A 20849-nucleotide genomic window follows, 5' to 3' on the forward strand; every position below is an offset into this window, starting at 1 on the left:
ATGTCCTCTGTGTTGTTGAAAATGCAATTAATTGTTGTTGTGTGTTGATCTAATCTGCAACTGGGAGTAAGGTTCCGAAGTGCCGCTGTTGGGAAAACCTACTCCTATCTCACTGCGTGGTATTATATGCCAGTAGCGTCTTCGATGGTTAATGTGTGTGCGTTGTATCATAAGCTCTGTCATTGAGTCAACTGGTGTGGTTTTGATTCCCTCGTTGTATGCGACAAGGAGTAGGATCGCAAATTGTTGAAATAAAATTGAACCACATGTTAATCCCGAAATGACACAACTACTTTGTGTTGAGTGGACATTAAACTCTCTCTCTCTCTCTCTCTCTCTCTCTCTCTCATTATCCCACTGATGCAGAAAAGTAGGATGGTAACTAAACCCAATTTCATTTCCAAATCTGCACCTGTCAGTTCCATAATCCTTTTCTTCAAAATCAAATGAGACCAGTTCATTTTTATTTTTCATTCAAAAAAATGAAGTTGTGAAATATCTCAAGTTATTTATAGAGATTGATCATTGTATGATGTAAAATGTATATTACCCACATGTCTTCTCATTCTTTCTTTGGTTACGTTTTGGCGACACTTTACTGGGAATACATGTATGTGTTGTTAAAAATGCTGCAACATTTGTTACTAAATGTTTCTGCTCTGATACCTGTATCATGGTTACAATGTATGTTGTTTTTTTTTTTTAAATCATGGGTTATGTCTTGATCATGGTTCTGTTGAATTCAGTTTTTAGGATCATGACCATTGGGTTCTGTTTTTAGGATCATGACTGTGGGTTATGTTTTTAGGATCATGGTTATGTTGGGTTCTGTTTTTAGGATCATGACTTTGGTTATGTTTTTAGGATCATGACTGTTGGGTTATGTTTTTAGGAGAATGACTGTTGTTTAGGAGCATGACTGTTGGGTTATGTTTTTAAGAGCATGACTGTTGGGTTATGTTTTTAGGATCATGACCGTTGGGTTATGTCTTTAGAATCATGGTTATGTTGGGTTCTGTTTTTAGGATCATGACTTGGGTTATGTTTTTAGGATCATGACTGTTGGGTTATGTTTTTAGGAGCATGACTATTGGGTTATGTTTTTAGGATCATGACTGTTGTTTAGGAGCATGACCGTTGGGTTATGTTTTTAAGAGCATGACTGTTGGGTTATGTTTTTAAGAGCATGACTGTTGGGTTATATTTTTAAGATCATGACTGTTTGTTGCGTACTGATATTGGTAAATGAAAATGAAATGTAGATAAAGAATATTTTGTTGATCTATTGAGTAAAACTTAACTTTTTTTAAAATGTACAATGTATTCATATACAAGGGGAAGTATTTTTATTGTATAATTGGTTTGTGTTTTTCAGGCTAAGATTGCGTTTCTTCAAGGGGAAAGAAAAGGACAAGAGAATTTAAAACAGGATTTAGTTAGAAGAATTAAAATGTTAGAGTTTGCATTGAAACAAGAAAGGTTTGTATATTAAAAATGATAAATAATATAAAAATAATAAGTTAGCCTCGGATTACTCCCATGCGTGTATCCAGTATCATATTGTGAAATTTAATTGTTTTTAAATTACTGCGTCTGACAAGTTCTATTTGTACCGTTGTGTGGTTTGTTTTTTTTTTAAACCATATTTTTATTCAGGTTGACTGAATGGGATTGGGGAACAGGCTTAGCCTATGTAAAACCCCTCTCCCTAAATAATTTGTATATACATATATATTATTAATACAAAAAGGGTGTATATACATACATGTAGTTAAAATGGCAAACACATACATATTATATAGATATAAAAAAATGGGTGAAAATGTACAGTATATATACACAGTTGTGTGTTTTACATCACGATAAATGTAAACACTCATATTACATTGTACATAAAGAACTTGATGCTGAGTAACGGTAGCTCATTGCATAAGGCACTGGCTCACTAGGCCGATGTATAGGGGTGGGGGGCGTGGATCGAATGCTTAGTGTGTGTGCGTTATATCGTAAGGTCTGTCATTGAGTCAACTGATGTGGTTTCAATTCCCTTTGTATGTGACAAGGAATAGGGTGTTGCCTGTCCATACTCGTGGGTTTTCTCCAGGTCCTCTGGTTTTCTCCCACTGCTGACGACTGCTACGCGCAAGCAAATTATTGAAATAAAATTAAACATATGTTAGTCCTGAAATGACATAGTTTGTGTCGAGTGGACATTAAATCCCCCCCACCCCCTCTCTCTCTCTCCCTCTCTCTCTCTTTCTGTCAGGATTCTCTATAGTGGTTTCCCATGTCAGTGATGCAGTGTCTAGTCATTCAGATGAAGAAAAAATAACAAGGTCCTATGTACATCTACACATAAAAAAAAGAGGTTCTATGTACTAATACACATAAAAAAACAAGCCTGATTCAGTAAAAGAGTAGGGCATAGTGTCACTGTCTGGCAAAAATAGCCGTTATATCACACATCACGGAATATTATACCAGTTTTCATTAGTCCGATTGATACAGAACAATAGACGTCATATTTATTTGAGAAATTTGATGCAGCGTGGTATTAAAACCTAGAATAAAACTTGATTGATATTTAAAATGTCACGTATCTGTACTGTACTTGGTGACATCATTATCTAGAGTCAGAAATTTGTAATCAAGATATACAAAATATGCGACAATAAAACTTAAATATTCATTTGGGAGATAAGCACTTCCTGTTTCGTTTTTTAGAGAGGGTTGATTGTCCATTTAACCATGCTTGAATCATTATAACACGAGACATGACAATAAAGATTTGATATCCTGATGTGGTTTGCATTGATATCCTGATCTGGTTTACATTGATGCCCTGATGTGGTTTGCATTGATATCCTGATGTGGTTTACATTGATGCCCTGATGTGGTTTGCATTGATTCCTGATGGGGTTTACATTGATGCCCTGATGTGGTTTGCATTGATATCCTGATGTGACTCCTCTGTATTTTTCTGGGGTGTTTGGGTGGGTGAGGTCTATTGAGTAAAGTCGTTGTGGTCAAGTCAGTGCACTTTCTTAACCCTGTGACTTTGCTCTATGTTCTCTGCTAAAGAAGGTTGAGCGCAAGAAAGTACTTGAAATATTCGATCATTGAGTCAATCAAATTGTCATGGTTTGGACTATGACAATATTATATACCTTGCACTGTAACCCAGGTATCATTTAATCTTGTGTATTTAGCACTACATGTAATTTCTTTCACATTCATTCAATTTCAAATCTTTGATTAAAAATTCGTAAAAATTGTTTAAAATCACCAAAAAAACATCTAATTTGTACTCGTGTCCAGATTAAAGCTGACCATTCAATTTTGATAATGAGTGTCCAATTTACAAGAGTTTAATTTCTTGATCACTCTTAAAAAAAACCCAACCCAATTGATTATTGATGTTACTATAATGATTCATTTTTGAACAGTGGTAAGAAAATTAAATACCTGTGAATTCGACACTCATTAACAAAATGAATCAGTCACTTTTAAACTGGACACAAGTGAAGTACAAATTAGATGATTTTTGGGTGATTTTAAACGATTTTTAAACACAGATTTGATATTTAAGGAATGTGAAAGAAATTGGGTTCTAGATGCACAAGATTAAATGATACCCGGGTTACAGTGTTGGCTGATAGCCCTCTACATGTAGATATTGAGACCCTAGGCTTCAGTCTGCCTCACTTATCGATAGGGCACTTACGACATGTTGTATTATTTGTGATTAATTTCGTTAATATTTATTTTTTGTAGAGGGAAATATCATAAGTTAAAATACGGAACAGATTTAAACCCAGAAGATTTAAAACCTCCTGTATTTGATAAGAAAAATGAAGGTAATTTCAGTTAGATTTTTAGTTTAATATTGTAACTGTCAGTGCATCTTTGTCAGCATAATGTACGTATACATGTGTCTTTACTACACTAGGATCCGGAAGAGTTGTTATATAACCCGCGTTCTGATTGATGTGAGGGATTAGCCAATGAAATTGTCTGTTACAACGCGAGGTTTTGACGTGAGGTACACGCACCGTACTGTGGGTAACCCACCTAGAAAAATCGACTCTGATTGGTTGATCTAATGTCTAACGTCATATGGTCAAAAGCCGCTCATATGACCTCTGACGCGTCCTTTCACTACAACTGGTAAGTATAAAAAAAACACAAAATATAGATCTGTATTTTAATCAGATTGGATAAATTTTAGATGTGGGCTTCTAGTTCTAAAGTGGGGTTGGATGGCCGAATGGTTAGCGCGTGCGCACTGTATCATAAGGTCTGTCATTGAGTCAACTAGAGTGGTTTCAATTCCCCAGTTGTACGTGACAAGGAGTAAGATCACCTGTCCAATCTCGTGGGTGTTCTCCAGGTCCTCTGGTTTCCTCCCACTGCTAAAGACCCCTACGCGCAAGCGAATTATTGAAATAAAATTGAACGATATGTTAGTTCCGAAATAACCTATTTTATGTTGAGTATACGTTAAACCCCATTTCTCTCTCTTTTGATGATATATTTGTATGTCTTTGTTTTCCAGATGATGTGGACGGTAACGATACGTCAGTAACCACTTCCTCTACATCCAATATAAACACATCATGGCGTCAAGGCAGACAGTTACTCAGACAGTATGTATTATTCTCTCATGCTAAGTTCTGGCTCCCAGTTGCACCAGGGGAGTTCGGTGGCCGAATGGTTTAAATGGTGCACGTTATATCATAAGGTCTGTGATGGAGTCAAGTGTCATGGTTTCTAATTCCCAGCTCGTATGTGACAAGGAGTAGGACCGTCTATCCAACATGTGGGGTTTCTCTGGGTCCTCCAGTTTCCTCCCACTTCTAAAGAACCCTACGCAAAAGCAAATTATTGAAATAAAATTCAACTATGTGTTAATTTCAAAATGACCTAGTTTGTGTCGAGTGGAAATTAAACCCCATTTCTCTCTCTCCCAATTGTGCATTAGTTCATTTCTAGGGCGTAAAATCAGCTTCAATCAAGGATGATATCACAGGCAACCTGTTAATAAATTATATCACTGTACGTTTCAGCTCCCAACTGCACATAACCCGTTTATTATTAGCTACAAGTTCCAGCTCCGAACTCAATCGTATTAAAGGGACAATAACACTCTTGCCTGCTTGATAGCTCCAGAAAATAAAAAAATAGCCTTATTCTAAGTACTAGATGTGTCCTACCTCTTGTGTAAATTATCCATTAAATCCTATTTTACTTGTCCAGAGGGTTCAAAAATATTTTTAAATCCAAGTCACATTTGAACAGATTTACGTCAGGCTTTTCAAATCATTTAGTTGAATTTTTCCAATTTTTTAAATTAGGTGTGTTAAGATGAAATTTGTATCATCAATTAATTGGAATATTGTAAAATAGTACAATTTGTTGACCAGAATAAAGATTGGGACATATTATTCAGTTACAACAAGAGTGGTATTGAGCCTTTAAATAAGCTGACTGGTTCAATTTGTCGATAAACTATCGTTCCAGCGTCAATATACTATCGTACTAAGTTCCAGCTCAAAAATGCGCCGTAGTTCATTGACCCACATTTAGAAAAATAAATTTGAAAAATATTTCTTGCAGTTCCTTGGTTTTGTTTTGCATCTGTATGTAAATTGTGAAACCAAAATTCTTTACATAATTTTTTTCGTTGTTATTTTCAGGTATTTACAAGAAATAGGCTACACAGACACAATAATAGATGTACGATCGGCACGTGTAAGGTCGTTACTAGGGATACAGCCTCATTCTGGTGATGAACCAGATGGTATCCAATCAGGTTTAGTTAATGGAGAACCTCAACTTACAAATAGAAACGAAATCACCAAAAGGTAAACAATGTTGAAATCTTCTACAGCTGGGATACCTTTATTTAGCAATGTGACCAAATGGATCGGTGCGAGCGCTTGAAATCACAAGGTCTGTCATTGAGTTAAGTGGAGTGGTTTCAATTTCCTGCTTGTACATGATGACAAGGGATAGGGTTGTCTGTGGGTTTTCTCTGGGTCCTATGGTTTCCTCCCACTGTTAAAGACCCCTATGCGCAAGCAAGTTATTTAGATAAAATTGAATCATATGTTAGTCCCGAAAATGACCTAGTTTGCGTCGAGTGGATGTTTAGCTCCTTTTCTCTCAATAAATATTGAGTCCCAGAGTTCTTGACTGGAATGGTCTAGTAACTTTAGGTTTGCTTTTGGGTAGGAAATTCAGCAAGTATTATAATTATGTGATGTTGGCTTGTTTATGTCTTCCGTAGAGAAAATTGAACAAATTTTAGACTGATGCTTGTTTCAGATTTCTAGATCATGTTAAACATACTAACACTAGTTCCAGATCATGTTAAATACACCCATTCTAAACCAGAAGTTTATTTTATTATTCAGTAGAAGCTCGGGTAAAAAGAACCAAATAGAAGGAGCTTTAATAGATACTGAAGATGCTGTTATGACAACGTTTGATTTTCTGCAGCCGGAGCATGTGGTGGACGATGAAGACGACAATCTTAGGTACATACAAGTTAAAAAAATATTAGGCTGGGGAGATGCTATCAAGGGTATGATTTAATCTTGTGTATCTAGCAGCACTTATTTCTTTCACATTCGTTCAATATCAAATCTTTGTTTAAAAATCATTTAAAATCACCCCAAATCATCTAATTTGTACTTGTGTCCAGTTTAAAGTTGACTGATTAATTTTGATAATGAGTGTCCAATTTACAAGTGTTTAATTTCTTGACCACTTTTAAAAAATAGACAACCCAATTGGTAATTAATGAATATTGATTAATTTTTTAACAGTGGTAAAGAAATTAAACACTTGTAAATTGGACACTCATTATCAAAATTGAATGGTCAGCTTTAAACTGGACACAAGTACAAATTAGATGATTTGGGGTGATTTTAAATGATTTTTTTATGATTTTTAAACAAAGATTTGATATTAAATGAATGTGAAAGAAATTAGTGCTAGATACACAAGATTAAATGATACCCGGGTTACAGTGATATATGTTACACAGATATTGGCCTGGGGTGAGATGGTTTACTAGTTGTACTGTCTGTTGGGTTCCCTAGAGCTGCAGTGGCTGAATATGTAAGACTTTCCGCACTAACCAAGCGGTTCCGAGTTCTCTCCCTGTGTTGGTTGATAAAAGTTTCTTAGGATGTACAGGTCATAGTTTTATGTTGAGAAAAAAAAACGTTTACTTCATCGTTATATGCTAGAGTTTGACTAAGGGCATATATTGGGCTTCATGGGGTGGTAGCGTAACCATGGGGTCAGTGCTGTTTACTAAACCAAATAACAAAATATTTACTAAAAATCTGTCAATTTAAAGGAGCTAAATCGCTAATATTTTGGATCTAGAAATTGACACAAATGGGTCACAACGCATATAATAATGTAATGTGAATGTATATAAACTGATTTACATTCAATTGTTTCTGTTTTTACTGCAATTTCTAATCAGTTATGTTCCGCGAAATATGCCAGAAGTCTCAATCCAATGGCAATCTCTAGTGTCTGGTTATTCCACTCTATACTGATAGTATTTATTGCGCATGCTCTCCAGATAAGAATATGACGTCACCATTCGACATGACTTGTGGAATATATCTAGCCTCTTTCTACGTGTCCCTTGTTAAAAATGGTACACGATTCGTGTACCAACGGTAAAATGGTTATTTTGTCTTAATTATTGGATGTCAGAAGCCCATCTTTTCCCTGTAAGATCACAACATCAATGTTGATTTAAATTGACAAATAATTCGTGTTTTCAATGTGTAAGATTTTGGATGATATTGAGTTAGAGACTTAGCTACTTTAAAGAGGCAAGAATACATGCCACTCTGAAGATTCACAGATTTACTGCTGTCCCAGCACACCTTTAGTTTTTGTACAGCAATGTTTTGTTGTTTCTATTTATAGCGATGAGAACGAGGATGGTGGAGCAGCAGATGACGAATCCGATGAAAGATTGGAAAGAAAGGGAAACAAAATAAAGGTAACGTGACATTTAAATTGTCTGACTGATTGTGATTTAATTTTCCATTCAAACATCTTGATGTTAGATTGTTACTATGACAACAGCACCTTACTGCAAACTATCTTGATGTCAGATTGTTACTATGACAACAGCATCTTAAGTGCGAACGGAAACCAATGTCTTAACCAGTTAACTGTGTAGTTTTTAAAACGTTAACTACCCCCTATTGTGTAATTAATTTGACGAAAAACGTCATTTTTGGACCTTTTTATTCCTGAAAAAAAATTATAGTAGTCTGAAACCATATTAAAACTAATGGTAGATAGAGTTGTCTCCCTTCAATTAGATTTCCTCAACCAGGCGTAATATAACGTCCTGAGATTGTGTTCGAAGAATAGGTTGGGGAAAATACCTCCAAGGCGTTATATTACGCCCTACACACGGTGAGTGGCAGTTGTCCAGGACGTTATATAACGTCCTACGCAGTTAACAGGTTAATCATGGTGGCTCAGTGTGACCAGGGGCCAACAGGGTTTGATCCGGGTATTGGCCGAAAAAGATTCTTAGGATTTGTAAGTGGTGTAGGAAAGTGGCCCTTGCATGGAATAGGTGCCTTGTCATTTGGACAACAAAAACACATTGATGTTCACCCTTATTAGATAGAATTCCAGGGAGATTAGGTTGAAACAGTTTTTTCCGTGCAAGATTTTCATCAAAGCATGTTGTATGTTTCATTGCCTGGTAACCTATGTTATTGTAGGTTATTGGTATTTCTCGTTGCCTGGTAACCTATTTCATTGTTTTTGTAGATTATTGGTAATGAGAGTATGGCAGGTATGGATGATGTAGATCCAGAAACCGAAGAGGCGTTAGCGGAGTTCGATTTCCTTGTATCAGAGAGTGGAGAGGGGGCCGGTGAGGCTCGTAGTCACGGTGACGGTATGCCATGGGGTGAGATTGTTTGCCCGTCTTTTATATTCGTTTTATTTTGATTTTTTTGTTTTTGATATTCTGCGATATTGTTTTATTTCGTTGAAAAGAAACAAATATGTACAACTTACCAAATCATGATTTATAATGATGGAAAAAAAAATGAACGAAAACTTGTCTTTATCTGTTTCGGATATGCGTTGTATTTTGATTTCTGAAGTGGGAAAAAAAATGTCTATATTTAGTCATTTTCATTCAGATTGTTCGTTGTACACATTTTTGTTTCTTTTACATTTGGTTTTAACTAGATTTTTTGTTTAGATTTTTGATGTTTCACATTTTTCAACCATCATTTTGTACTGTGTGATATTGTACTTTTCCTGTTCTACAATCTTTCCTCTGATTGGCTTAGAAACATCCAATCAGATTTCACATAACATTCACCTTGACAATAACTAGCTAACCTTTGATCTTTGACCTTCATTTAGGTCAGTTAATGACCTTCAACCCTCTCAACACTAGTTGGTAGATTAAACTGTAGTATTTAAATTTTGAGCCGCTTTCAAAATTAATGTCACTGTTTGCACTCACGTAGAAGCCAACAAATTTCATCTGATTAAATCTCACAAAATAAGAACCAGGGTTTTTTTTTGATATTTTTAATCATCCAGAATTAAAAGAATTTTTAAAAAAAAAACAAAAAAAAACAGGAAACACTTGTAATCAGCAGCTGTGAAAAAGGTATGGCTGGAGTAGGGTTACTCGACAGATGACCGTGTCACTTTCCGTATTATTTGGAGGGTGAGCGATTGACTTCGTGGACTGAAGACATTTGACATACTTGTAATCGACGCCTGCGAAGATAGCTTAGCTATGTAGAGGAGGGGTGAATTTGGAAGGTGAACGATTGACTGATTGACTTCATGGTCTGAAGATCTTGACGGCATCATTGGAAATAGATTACCTAAAGAAGGGGTGCTTGAAGAAATGGCCGTCACTTTTACGTAGATTTTAGGAGGTCGGCCCCCTCTGTAGCTAACGTCAGGTCATGTCACTAAGATAATGTGCGTCTAAAATAGCTGAACTAGGCAATGGTTGCTTGAGACATGGCTTTGTCACTTTTGCGTAGAATTTGTGATTGATATCATAAGACTAAAGCCCCTCCCCCTCCTCCGTAGCTAACCGTTCATCTAAAATAACTGATCGATTGGCGTGGTTTTGAATCCCCGGTTGTACGTGACAAGGAGTAGGGTCGCCTGTCCAACCTCGTGGGTTTTCTCCGGGTCCTCCGGTTTCCTCCCACTGCTAAAGATCCCTACGCGCACGCGAATTATTGAAATAAAATTAAACCATATGTTAGTCCTGAAATGACCTAGTTTGTGTCGAGTGGACGTTAAACCCCATTTTTCTCTCTCTCTAAAATAGCTGAGCTAGGCAACTGGTGCTAGAGACATGGCTTTGTCACTTTTGCGTAGAATTTGTGATTGACTTCTAAACTTAAACCCCCTCCTCCTCCGTAGCTAACCGTGGGCCAAGTCACCAAGATAATGAGCATCTAAAATATCTGAGCTAGGCAATGGGTGCTTGAGACATGGCTTTGTCACTTTTGCGTAGAATTTGCGATTGACTTCGTAGACTTAAGCCCCTCCTCTGTAGCTAAATGTGGGCCACGTCACCAAGATAATGTGCTGCGTCTAATGGACACCTGTTTGTTCTATAGAGAAGAAAGGTGAAGGTGAAGAATGGGTGGTCAATCACAGTCATCTATCAAAACTAAAACAACAGTATAAACAGGAGAGAAAAGGCAAGAAGACTAGTAGTAAGTTTCTACTACCAAGGGATATAATTTATATCATTAACATTAGCCAGTATTATCCAGTCTTTCACAGTACTTATAGCCAGAAAGGACCTACAGTAGAATTTGGAGAGGTTTTTTTCTTAGGTCAGACGTGACCTACAGAAAATTGCAATATTAGACAATTATTTTGCTTGAAATTGTTATTGTTTGCTCTTTTTGGCAGTTTTGAGCAACTTCTGTTAAAATTAACAATTCGCCAATTTAACCCTTTGGTACGGTACATGGACAGAACACAAAACTGCCTAGTCCTGCCTCTATCCGCCAAGATTCTTGTTCATAGCTTTGAACTATTTAAGGACGGTATACTACATGTGGCTAGAGGAAATCTAGAGAGCAGTAGTTTCCGCTAATTTTGAATACACACAACAAAACTCAACATAGAAAACGTCACTTTTCACAAATTTTTTCTGGGAAGTAGCTTAGTAAATATCAGGCGCTAAAGGGTTAATAGACGATCTGATACATTTTAGAATATCATAGACTATCATGAAAATTTAATTTTGAAAATCGTACTTGAAGCCAAACATTTGTCCAAAAGACACCCGCTTTGATATAAGATTGCAACACTGACTGAAGGTCCTTTCAGCTTGAAACTTTGCGGATTCAAGATTCAACTTTGTCTTCTTTATATGCGGATTAAGTTTAAAAGTTTTTAATTTAAGCGCTTTCATTATTTTCTTCAATTTATTTTTTTAATGCTAATGGTTTTTATTACGGGGTCTTGTCTGGGATTTTATGTTCTGGTTAGGATTGCCTAGATTCTAAATTTGGTTTATAATTTATTTATATATAAATATTCAGCTCGTGTTTGTTTATTAAATATATAAATAACCTTTAATATACCATTTACAAAAGTAAAAATTTATTTCTGCATGGATCAAAGCTTGAGTAGAAATTATGAAACAATTATTTTGTTGGCTCGGAATGCTAAATGCCAAAATCAATTAATGATTACTCATGGAATGATAATTGTTGCTTCTATGGTAGTTAGTTTGACACATAATACCATCTTGTAATGATAGAGAAAAATAATTAATAATACTTAGAAAAAATCACAGTTAGTAATTAGAATGACACCTACATGTAAAGCAGATATTATGCTTTATTGTAAAATTTTATGATGATTTTCAGTTATAAATGAATTTTTACGAGAAGGGGGTAATTATTATTATATGGGGTTGGAATTCTGTGCAGCATAAAAAAAAAAATGTCGGTTTTAATGAAGGGGGGATTTTACGAGAAGGGGGAAATTGGGATGGGAATTCTGTGCAGCAAAAAAAAAAAAAAATAAATGTTGATTTTCATAAGAAGGGGGGGGTCTACTTTAACAACACAAATTTTATATTAGGAACTAAATCTCATTTGATTTCATTGTAAAATTCTCTGGTAATCTTGGGCTAGAAATTGATTTTACGACAAAGTAGTAATTATTATGTAGGATAATGGAAGTGACAGAATAGATTTTGATTTGATTGAGACGTGGGTTTGGGGTGTAGGTATTATGTAGGGTAAGATATCTATTGTTTAAATACAAATTAGATTTATGGTGGGGGGGGGGGTGGATCGTAGTTATTATATGGGTTGAAAATCTACGTATTAAAGACAAATTAATTTAGATTTTATGATAGAGGTAATTATTATGTAGGGCTCCAATTCTAATTTGTATTTAATTTTGATTTTGCAAGTGGGGATATTCATTATTTGGGGTTGGAAATCTACTGTGAAGAAACCAATTTAATTTTTAATGGGAACTATTAAAACTATGTTATTTAAATGAAGTGGGAGAAAATAATTCTAATGTACGTTACTTGAAGAAGGGGAGATATTATTCTAATGCACGTTACTTGAAGAAGGGGGGGGGGGTATATAAGGGTGGTTAATAATTCTAATGTACATGTTACTTGAAGAAGGAGAGGTTAAGGAAGGGTAGGTTATAATTCTTATGTACGTTACTTGAAGAAGGGGAGGTAATAATTCAAATGTACGGTACTTGATGAAGGGAGATAATAATTCTAATGTACGTGGGAGATAATAATTCTATTGTACGATACTTGAAGGAGGGAGGTTATAATTCTAATGTATGTTACTTGAAGAAGGGAGATAATAATTCTAATGTACGTTAATTAAAGAAGGGGAGATAATAATTCTAATGTACGTTATTTGAAGAACCGGAGATAATAATTCTAATGTACGTTAATTAAAGAAGGGGAGTTAATAATTCTAATGTACGTTATTTGAAGAAGTGGAGTTTATAATTATAATGTACTTTACTTGAAGAAGGGGAGGTAATAAATTAATAATTCTAATGTACGATACTTGAAGCAGGGGAGGTAATAATTCTAATGTACATTACTTGATGAAGGGACGTAATAATTCTAATGTACGTTATTTAGGACCATCACGATCATCACTGCAGGCAATGTTGGCAAATCTTAGTTCAGATGACGAGAGTCCTTCATCCAGTCCAAACAACTCACCGCGTTCAACGAACATTCCTTCTTCCGAACCCGATGAAATTGGTAGGATATAATAATACAGAAACAGTTATTTGGCCTCCATAAATTGTAAACAACCAAATTTAACAAACATACACACAGATTTTCTCGTTACGATTGTAGATACACTTAAACTTGAAGCAAGCTGACAATAGAAAAAGTTAGCCTTAACTTCGTATTTTGTTTGAAATGTGAGTTCCTCAGTATACTGTTGGGGTTCTAAATTGTGATGAAATCCCACTGCTTCCCAACTGTCATGTAACCATAGTGACGTCATCATAAATTTTGGGCTGCAGTAATTCTTTATCAAATTTTTTTTATCTTTATTTAATAAAGCAAAGAAAACTAAAATGGCTATCTATTGATTTTTTGCTCTGATTGGATTTCCTTGATCTTTCAATTTCTCTTTATGTTTCAGAATTTTAAAAAGTTGGAAACAACAAACTTTTAATTTCTGTCAAATATATTTCATTTCAGAATTTTAAAAAGTTAGGAACAATAAACTTTCGATTTCTGTCAAAAATATTTCAGAATTTTTAACCAACTTATAAAATTGTCTGAAAATTAAAAACGGACGTGTTCAGCTGTGAATGTGATTCATATTGAACTGTTTATTGAAGGCAGACATTTCTGTATTGTAATCAGATTGAATGAAATAAGAACAGTTTCTAAAGTTAAGTGTATCTACAAAATAGTTAAAATAAAATAAAAATAAAAACACTAAACTATACGTATCCCACCATCTGTATTGATAAATTCAAACTTATCTTCATCAACGACCAAAACCCAGAACCTTTCTTAGTGTATGTTGGAATGCTTTTCGCATGTTTATTATTTTGAGTTTGTTTTTATTTTTGGTTTGTTTATTTTTTTTTTATGTTGGCCAAAATAGATGGAGTCATGATCTTGATAACATAGATTGTGCTACTAAAAACTTTTTTTGGAGCATATAAAATTTCCAATTTAATTTGTTATCAAGATCACAGGCCCTGATCACAATATTTGCATGAATTTGTATATATTTATGAAATATTATTATTTTATGAAAGTTACAATATTTATCTGTACAATTAAAACAATAACCCATTTTAGATTGAAATTTATGGGGTTTATTAACCAAATTTATTTCTTGTGTAGTCCCTTGTCAGTGTTTAATCGTAAAACATTGTTTACCGCCGAGTCGTAAATAAATTCCAGAGTATAGAAATGTCCTATTTATGTAAGATTTGTCCTTTGACACATTACTTAAAAGGAATGACGTTGAACTCAAGGGGTTGAAACCGAGAATAATAACCTACAAGAATTCCTCTTATATGATTAAGGGGTTTTGGATGGCCAAATGGTTAGCGAGTGCGCGTCGAATCATGAGGTCTGTCATTGTGTCATTCGGCACGGTTTCGATTCCCCCGTTGTACATGACGAGGATTAGGGCCGCCTGTCCAACCTCGTGGGTTTTCTCCGGGTCCTATGCTTCCCTCCCACTGCTAAAGACCCCTACGCACAAGCAAATTATTAAAATTAAATTGTACCATATGTTAGTTCCGAAGTGACCTAGTTTGTGTCGAGTGGACGTTAAACCCCATTTCTCTCTTTCTCTCTTAAAGGATCAATCCATTGGTAGGACTTAGCCTTTACATCGCTGGAATAGCTTTAAGTAGTGGCATTTGTTGTACTTGAAGCAGGTTATACTTCTAGAACATTTTGTTGTAACTTTCATATTAACATAAATGATGCTATTTATTTTACCACTTATTTTGTTCTTTAGAAAATATCGAAGGTCTGCAACCATCATATCAAACTAAATTATAGGGGGTTAGTTTGACGAATGGTTAGTGCGTGCGCTCTGCATTATAAGGTCTGTCATTGAGTCAACTGGCGTGGTTTCGATTCTCCGGTTGTACGTGACAAGGAGTAGGGTCGCCTGTCCAACCTCATGTTTTTTTTCCGGGTCCTCCGATTACCTCCCACTGCTAAAGACGCCTACGCGCAAGCGAATTATTGAAATAAAATTGGACCACATGTTAGTCCCGAAATGACGCAGTTTGTGTCGAGTGGATGTTAAACCCCATCTATCTCTCTCTCTCCCTCCCTCCCTCCCTCCCCCCTCTCTCTATCTCCCTTTATTCTGCTATATGAACATATACATGTAGAATATCTACAGAAGACAAGGCAATACCTTTCAGGAACCTGTCTTGCTCTATATATCAGTTCCAATCCCATCCTATTTTTTCAGTAGTGAATACCTGTAAATATTGATAGTATTCAACATTTGTTACTATGTCATTTGATCAATGTCATGCATTCAACTAACAAGCAAAGATAGACAATAGACAAAAAAATATTGACTATTTTACAAGATTTAGTGATTTTTAAAGAACAAAATATGTGTAAACTGATGTATGTTGTGTATATGTATCCAGTTGTTCACATGATACTTACTGTAATCCCACTTCCTTCTGCTTATAGAACGTTTTGTCTTGCATAACAAAAGCTAAAACTTGGCTTGCTCTATTCATGCTGAGGGTTTATACCTGAACCAAAGCATTTTAAGAATGCAGATTTTTCATCGGTTGAGATTTTGAATCGTAGCCAATGAAAAGGATGCATTCTTAAAATGTTATGATTTTTGGTGAATCAGGCCCCTTGGCCTTAAATTTTAGAAACTTAACTCATTAGTACCTGGTCTACTGAAGCTTGTACTCCCTGCAGCGCCTCAAACACCTCAACTTACGTGAATAGCTGTGAACTCATTAATGACAATATGCTAGTTCTGTTATTAGTGGTTCGAGACAGTCTAGGCAGACATTGTTTCTGGCAGTTTCAAATATGAGATCACTTTCTTTTCAAATTTTCACACATTTAATTTTAATGTTAAAATTGTGCATCATGAAAACTTTATTTCAGATTGGAAAATAAGAAACACTGCCAATTGTTGAGTCTTCATCTGTTGGCTATAAAGCTTCATTTCTCTACAAATAATGTCAAAGAAAATGAGCACATTGTCGCCCGATATTATATCATGCTTTTCTACCATCCAGATTTTTCTATAACTTGCCAATAGGCCTATATTTCTGTACACCTCACTACAACTTAGGTATTGTGTAGATTTGTTAACTAAGAAAGTCCTGCTAAAAACAGCACTGTTCTACATGTTAACAAAGTTGTATAGTGCCTGTGACTGGGTATAAACCTCTTACTGGGTTCATCTCATGGGTGACAAATCACAATCTTTTCTTGTATTCTAAAATCTATAAATTAATCTGTTTTTTGTTGAAAGAACAATTTGTTGATGTTTATATTAAGAGCCATGTATGTACTTCTCACAAATAATTTTCACACTGAAATCGGAAAAAAGTTATGCAGATCTCTTTCTATATGCCCCCACTAAGCTGGCTAATCTAGATTGTATTTATGCTATGCAATGAGCTGACGGAAAATTCCCCCGACAACTGGGTTACAGCCTACTCTTATTTCGAGTTCCAATTGCAAGCTATATACAAGGGACAGCAATTTACATCCGAATGACTCAACATTTTTCCTTGCCTGACCCTACGTAACTAGGATACTGTTTGATTACCTAGCAAGACACTGTGGCTCCCAAGATGCAAGATTTGAAAGAACTTTTAACATGTTGGATATTATTTTTGATACATAAAGATTGTACAGTTTCTAGTTATAAAGTAAAGATAAGATTGAGATTTGTCAACCATGTGAAAAGTCTAAAGTTAGTCTTTGTAATTTGTATGGCTTGTTTTTTTTATAAAAAAGAAAGAAAAATAATAATTTTATATTCAATTTCATTTTAACAGCTGTGCAAGGAAATAATTCTATACAATTCTCCATGTCAAACTCGAGAAAACCTATTTTAGGCGGTGTGGCCGGATCAGATGAAGATGCATTAGATGCGGCGCTAGGATTAGGAGATTTAGCCGGATTAACTGTCACTAACGAATCGGATCCATTATGCTATGATGTAAGTATCTCTGGCCAATCTCGGGCAGCTAAAATGAAATGAATATGGGCTTACTGTACGTACACCATGTAGTGCAAGTATAAGGGTGTGGGTACTGATCAAACGCTACAGGCATTTACTATGTATTCAAATATTAAATTAAATGGTTATCTGCCTACTGTTTATCAAATTCCAACCGTCAAGTTTCTTTATGTGCATCCCAATATATACTTGTAACTTCATAACAACTAGACAATGTTCTTCCATCCTCAACCATGGACAATAAGAAACTATTTGAGACATCAAGTTTTGTCTAATAATCAACATGTAGTAGGCCTACATTGGGTCTCAATGAATTTTTGGGGTGTCAAATGTAGGCAATACATATAGTTTGGTCCTGCCCTTTCACATAGTCGAATCCCCAGTTGTACATGTAGTAGGGTCACCTGTCCAATCTCGTGGGTTTTCTCGTTGTCCTCATGTTTCCTCTCACTGCTAAAGACCTACGCGCAAGCGAATTATTGAAATAAAATTAAAACCATATTTTAGTCCCGAAATGACCTAGTTTGTGTCGATTGGGCGTTAAAACCCATTTCTCTCTCTCTCCTTTCATATAGTTGTAGTTTATACTTACAACTTTCCATGTAGGCCTACTATATAACGACACGTGGAGTCAAAACACTATTTTAATTTGTTTCTCTATAGATTGCTGGGGGGTTGGATGGCCGAATGGTTAGCACGTGCGCGCTGTATCATACGGCCTGTCATTGAGTCAGCTGATGTGGTTTCGAATCCCCGGTTGAACGTGACAAGGAGAAGGGTCGCCTGTTCTACCTCGTGGGTTTTCTCCTGGTCCCCCGGTTTCCTCTCACTGCTAAAGACCTCTATGCGCAAGCGAATTATTGAAATAAAATTAAAACCATATTTTAGTCCCAAAATGACCTAGTTTGTGTCGAGTCAAACTTTAACCCCATTTCTCTCTCCTTTCACATAGTTGTAGTTTATACTTACAACTTTCCATGTAGGCCTACAATATAACGACAAGTGGAGTCAAAACACTAATTTAATTCATTTAATTTGTTTCTCTATAGATTGCTGGGGGGTTGGATGGCTGTATGGTTAGAACGTGCGCGCTGTATCATATGGCCTGTCATTGAGTCAGCTGACGTGGTTTCGAATCCGCAGTTGAACGTGACAAGGAGAAGGGTCGCCTGTCCATCCTCGTGGGTTTTCTCAGGGTCCTCCGGTTTCCTCCCACTGCTAAAGACGTCTACAGGCAAGCGAATTATTGAAATAAAATTAAATCATATGTTAGTCCCAAAATGACCTAGTTTGTATCGAGTGGACATTAAACCCATCTCTCTCTCCCTCTATAGATTGCTGCACCTAAAGAAGTCTTCAGGAAAACCTGGAATGCCAAATATACTTTACGAAGCCATTTTGATGGTGTGAGGGCGTTGGCCTTCCATCCTGTAGAACCGGTGTTAATTACAGGATCGGAAGATCATACTTTAAAATTATGGAATCTACAGAAAACAGTGCCAGCAAAAAAGTAAGTTGTTTAAATTTGATAGATTAATCCTGCCTTATAGTAGATCTATGCTCAAATAAGGTATCAGTGCAATCTTGAAATTCAGGAGAAATCACAATTCAAACAATTGTGACCATATTGTGGACAAGGATCCAAGCAGATCTAACCGGTTGTACTGGAAGGTCGTATGAACGGCTTTTGACCCTATGTCGTCAGACATTGATTAATCAATTAGCGTTAATGTTTCTAGTGGTTTACCCACAAATCCAGGCCAGTGATGCAGGACGGAGGGCCTGACAAGGACAGCTGTCTAGTCGTTCGGATGGGACGATAAACCGAGGTCACGTGTATACATTGGCCTGCACGTAAAAGATCCCTTGGCAGTTGGAATTCGATATAAGAGTAGGCCATAGCGCCGCTGACCGGGCAAAATTTCCCTCATAGCACACTCTATGGCGTATGCCCGTCTTCATTAGCCCAGTTTAGGAGTAGGACGTTAAACCCCATTTAATTTCATTTCACAAATCTTGGCACAGCACAACAAGAACTCGCTGTAACACACTGTTTCATTGGCTAATCCCTCACTTCAACTCTTCCAGATCCTAGTGCAATAAAGACAATTAAAACGAAATTTTGAACAATAAAAAAAAAAAGAAATGAATTAGGATCTGTGTTTTAATTAAAGTGTGTTAATTGATGCTTAGTTGTCCGAAGAACAAGCATGCCAAGTTTTATAATGCCCCTTAAAGATACATTATGGGAGATTTGATAACGAGTTGGCAGTTCTCACTGTAATAGTTAAAAACTAGATAATGTAAAGGCAATTTGCTGAAAAATTTCAGTCAAATTGATCCAGTATGAGCCGAGAACTAAGCGATTGAAATTTTCGCCTAGCCGCGTTCATCATAACTGAAGTCAGTACGATAAACAGCATAGTCTCGATTATCCATTTAATTATGCAGTAAATCGGCTCATAATCCGCTAAATATCGCAGGCTAGCGATGCCATCGAGAGTTGATTATGGTCTGGATAAGTTAATTAATGTCTAATTAATAATTTAGATAACATTTTAGGCCTAAAGAAAGACCTGCAATAGACAGATTTAGCTCTTGCATAATGTATGTTTTAAAGTGACAATTTCATATTTTTAAGTTATATTTTTAAAATGTATTAAAATAAAGCCTTGAAATAGATGGTATTTATAAACAGTCATATCTTGTTAAAGAATAATCCTATAATTCACTATTGCCAGTTGAGAAATTAGCAAAAATATCATTTTCAACTTCAAATTCAAACTTTTGAAGATAGCTATTCCATTGGGAGAATAGAAAAACAAGGGCGGTAATTGTGTTATTTCCAGTGTAAATGAGTTTTAAGTGTGAGAATGACACCTATGATCGTATAATAGTGAGTTGACAACCTATTGAGCAAAAGACATAGAACATATGAAATTCTCGCTTTAAGTTTCTGTTCTAACACAAACTATCCGGTAAATGACTTATGTTTGCATCTGTGTTTCTATTTTGTACTTACTCTCGTATTTGTTATTCTAGAACGACATCGCTAGATGTTGAACCAGTTTATACTTTTCGAGCACATGTTGGCCCTGTCTTGTGTTTAGCTGTTAGTGCTAGCGGTGAACAGTGTTATAGTGGTGGAATGGACTCAACCATTAGATGTTGGAATATACCAAATTCTAATATTGATCCTTACGATTCATATGGTACGTATTCAAATAATTCTTTATTTCATACTCATAGTACACAATAAGAAACATAAATTACAAATTTACATAATTATTTACATATATTGAGATAAGTAAACTTTTCTCTGATATACTTAAATAGGTAATCAATTCTTTAAAGTTTCTAGACGAGTTTTTGCCTTATGAATGAGTCTTTTTATTTAAAATTCTCCATTGCATATATATGTAATTTTAGTATCAAAAATATCTTCATGCAGATTAGTTCATGGCATTGAATATAGAAATGATAATAACATATAGTTTGAAAAAACTGGGATGATTTTAAACGATTTTTAAGAATTTTTAAACAATGATTTGATAT

General features: G+C 35.5%; 1 protein-coding gene across 9 annotated transcripts in view; it reads left to right on the forward strand.

Moving 5' to 3' along the window:
• Positions 1-20849, forward strand: part of LOC126822432 (striatin) — a 40629-nt gene that overhangs the window by 7948 nt on the left and 11832 nt on the right. Inside the window, exons 2-13 of one of the 9 annotated variants that reach the window (XM_056101512.1) lie at positions 1376-1479; positions 3775-3857; positions 4556-4646; positions 5697-5864; positions 6417-6539; positions 7960-8035; positions 8827-8968; positions 10668-10766; positions 13199-13324; positions 17110-17273; positions 18629-18804; positions 20337-20506. In XM_056101512.1, the coding sequence (XP_055957487.1) occupies positions 1376-1479; positions 3775-3857; positions 4556-4646; positions 5697-5864; positions 6417-6539; positions 7960-8035; positions 8827-8968; positions 10668-10766; positions 13199-13324; positions 17110-17273; positions 18629-18804; positions 20337-20506 (1522 nt within the window). The remainder of the gene's footprint in view (positions 1-1375; positions 1480-3774; positions 3858-4555; positions 4647-5696; positions 5865-6416; positions 6540-7959; positions 8036-8826; positions 8969-10667; positions 10767-13198; positions 13325-17109; positions 17274-18628; positions 18805-20336; positions 20507-20849) is intronic. The other 8 variants (XM_056101514.1, XM_056101513.1, XM_056101517.1 and 5 more) reach the window with 8 other exon arrangements.

The sequence above is a fragment of the Patella vulgata genome, chromosome 5 (genome assembly GCF_932274485.2).
Source record: "Patella vulgata chromosome 5, xgPatVulg1.2, whole genome shotgun sequence".
Classification (NCBI taxonomy): domain Eukaryota; kingdom Metazoa; phylum Mollusca; class Gastropoda; family Patellidae; genus Patella; species Patella vulgata.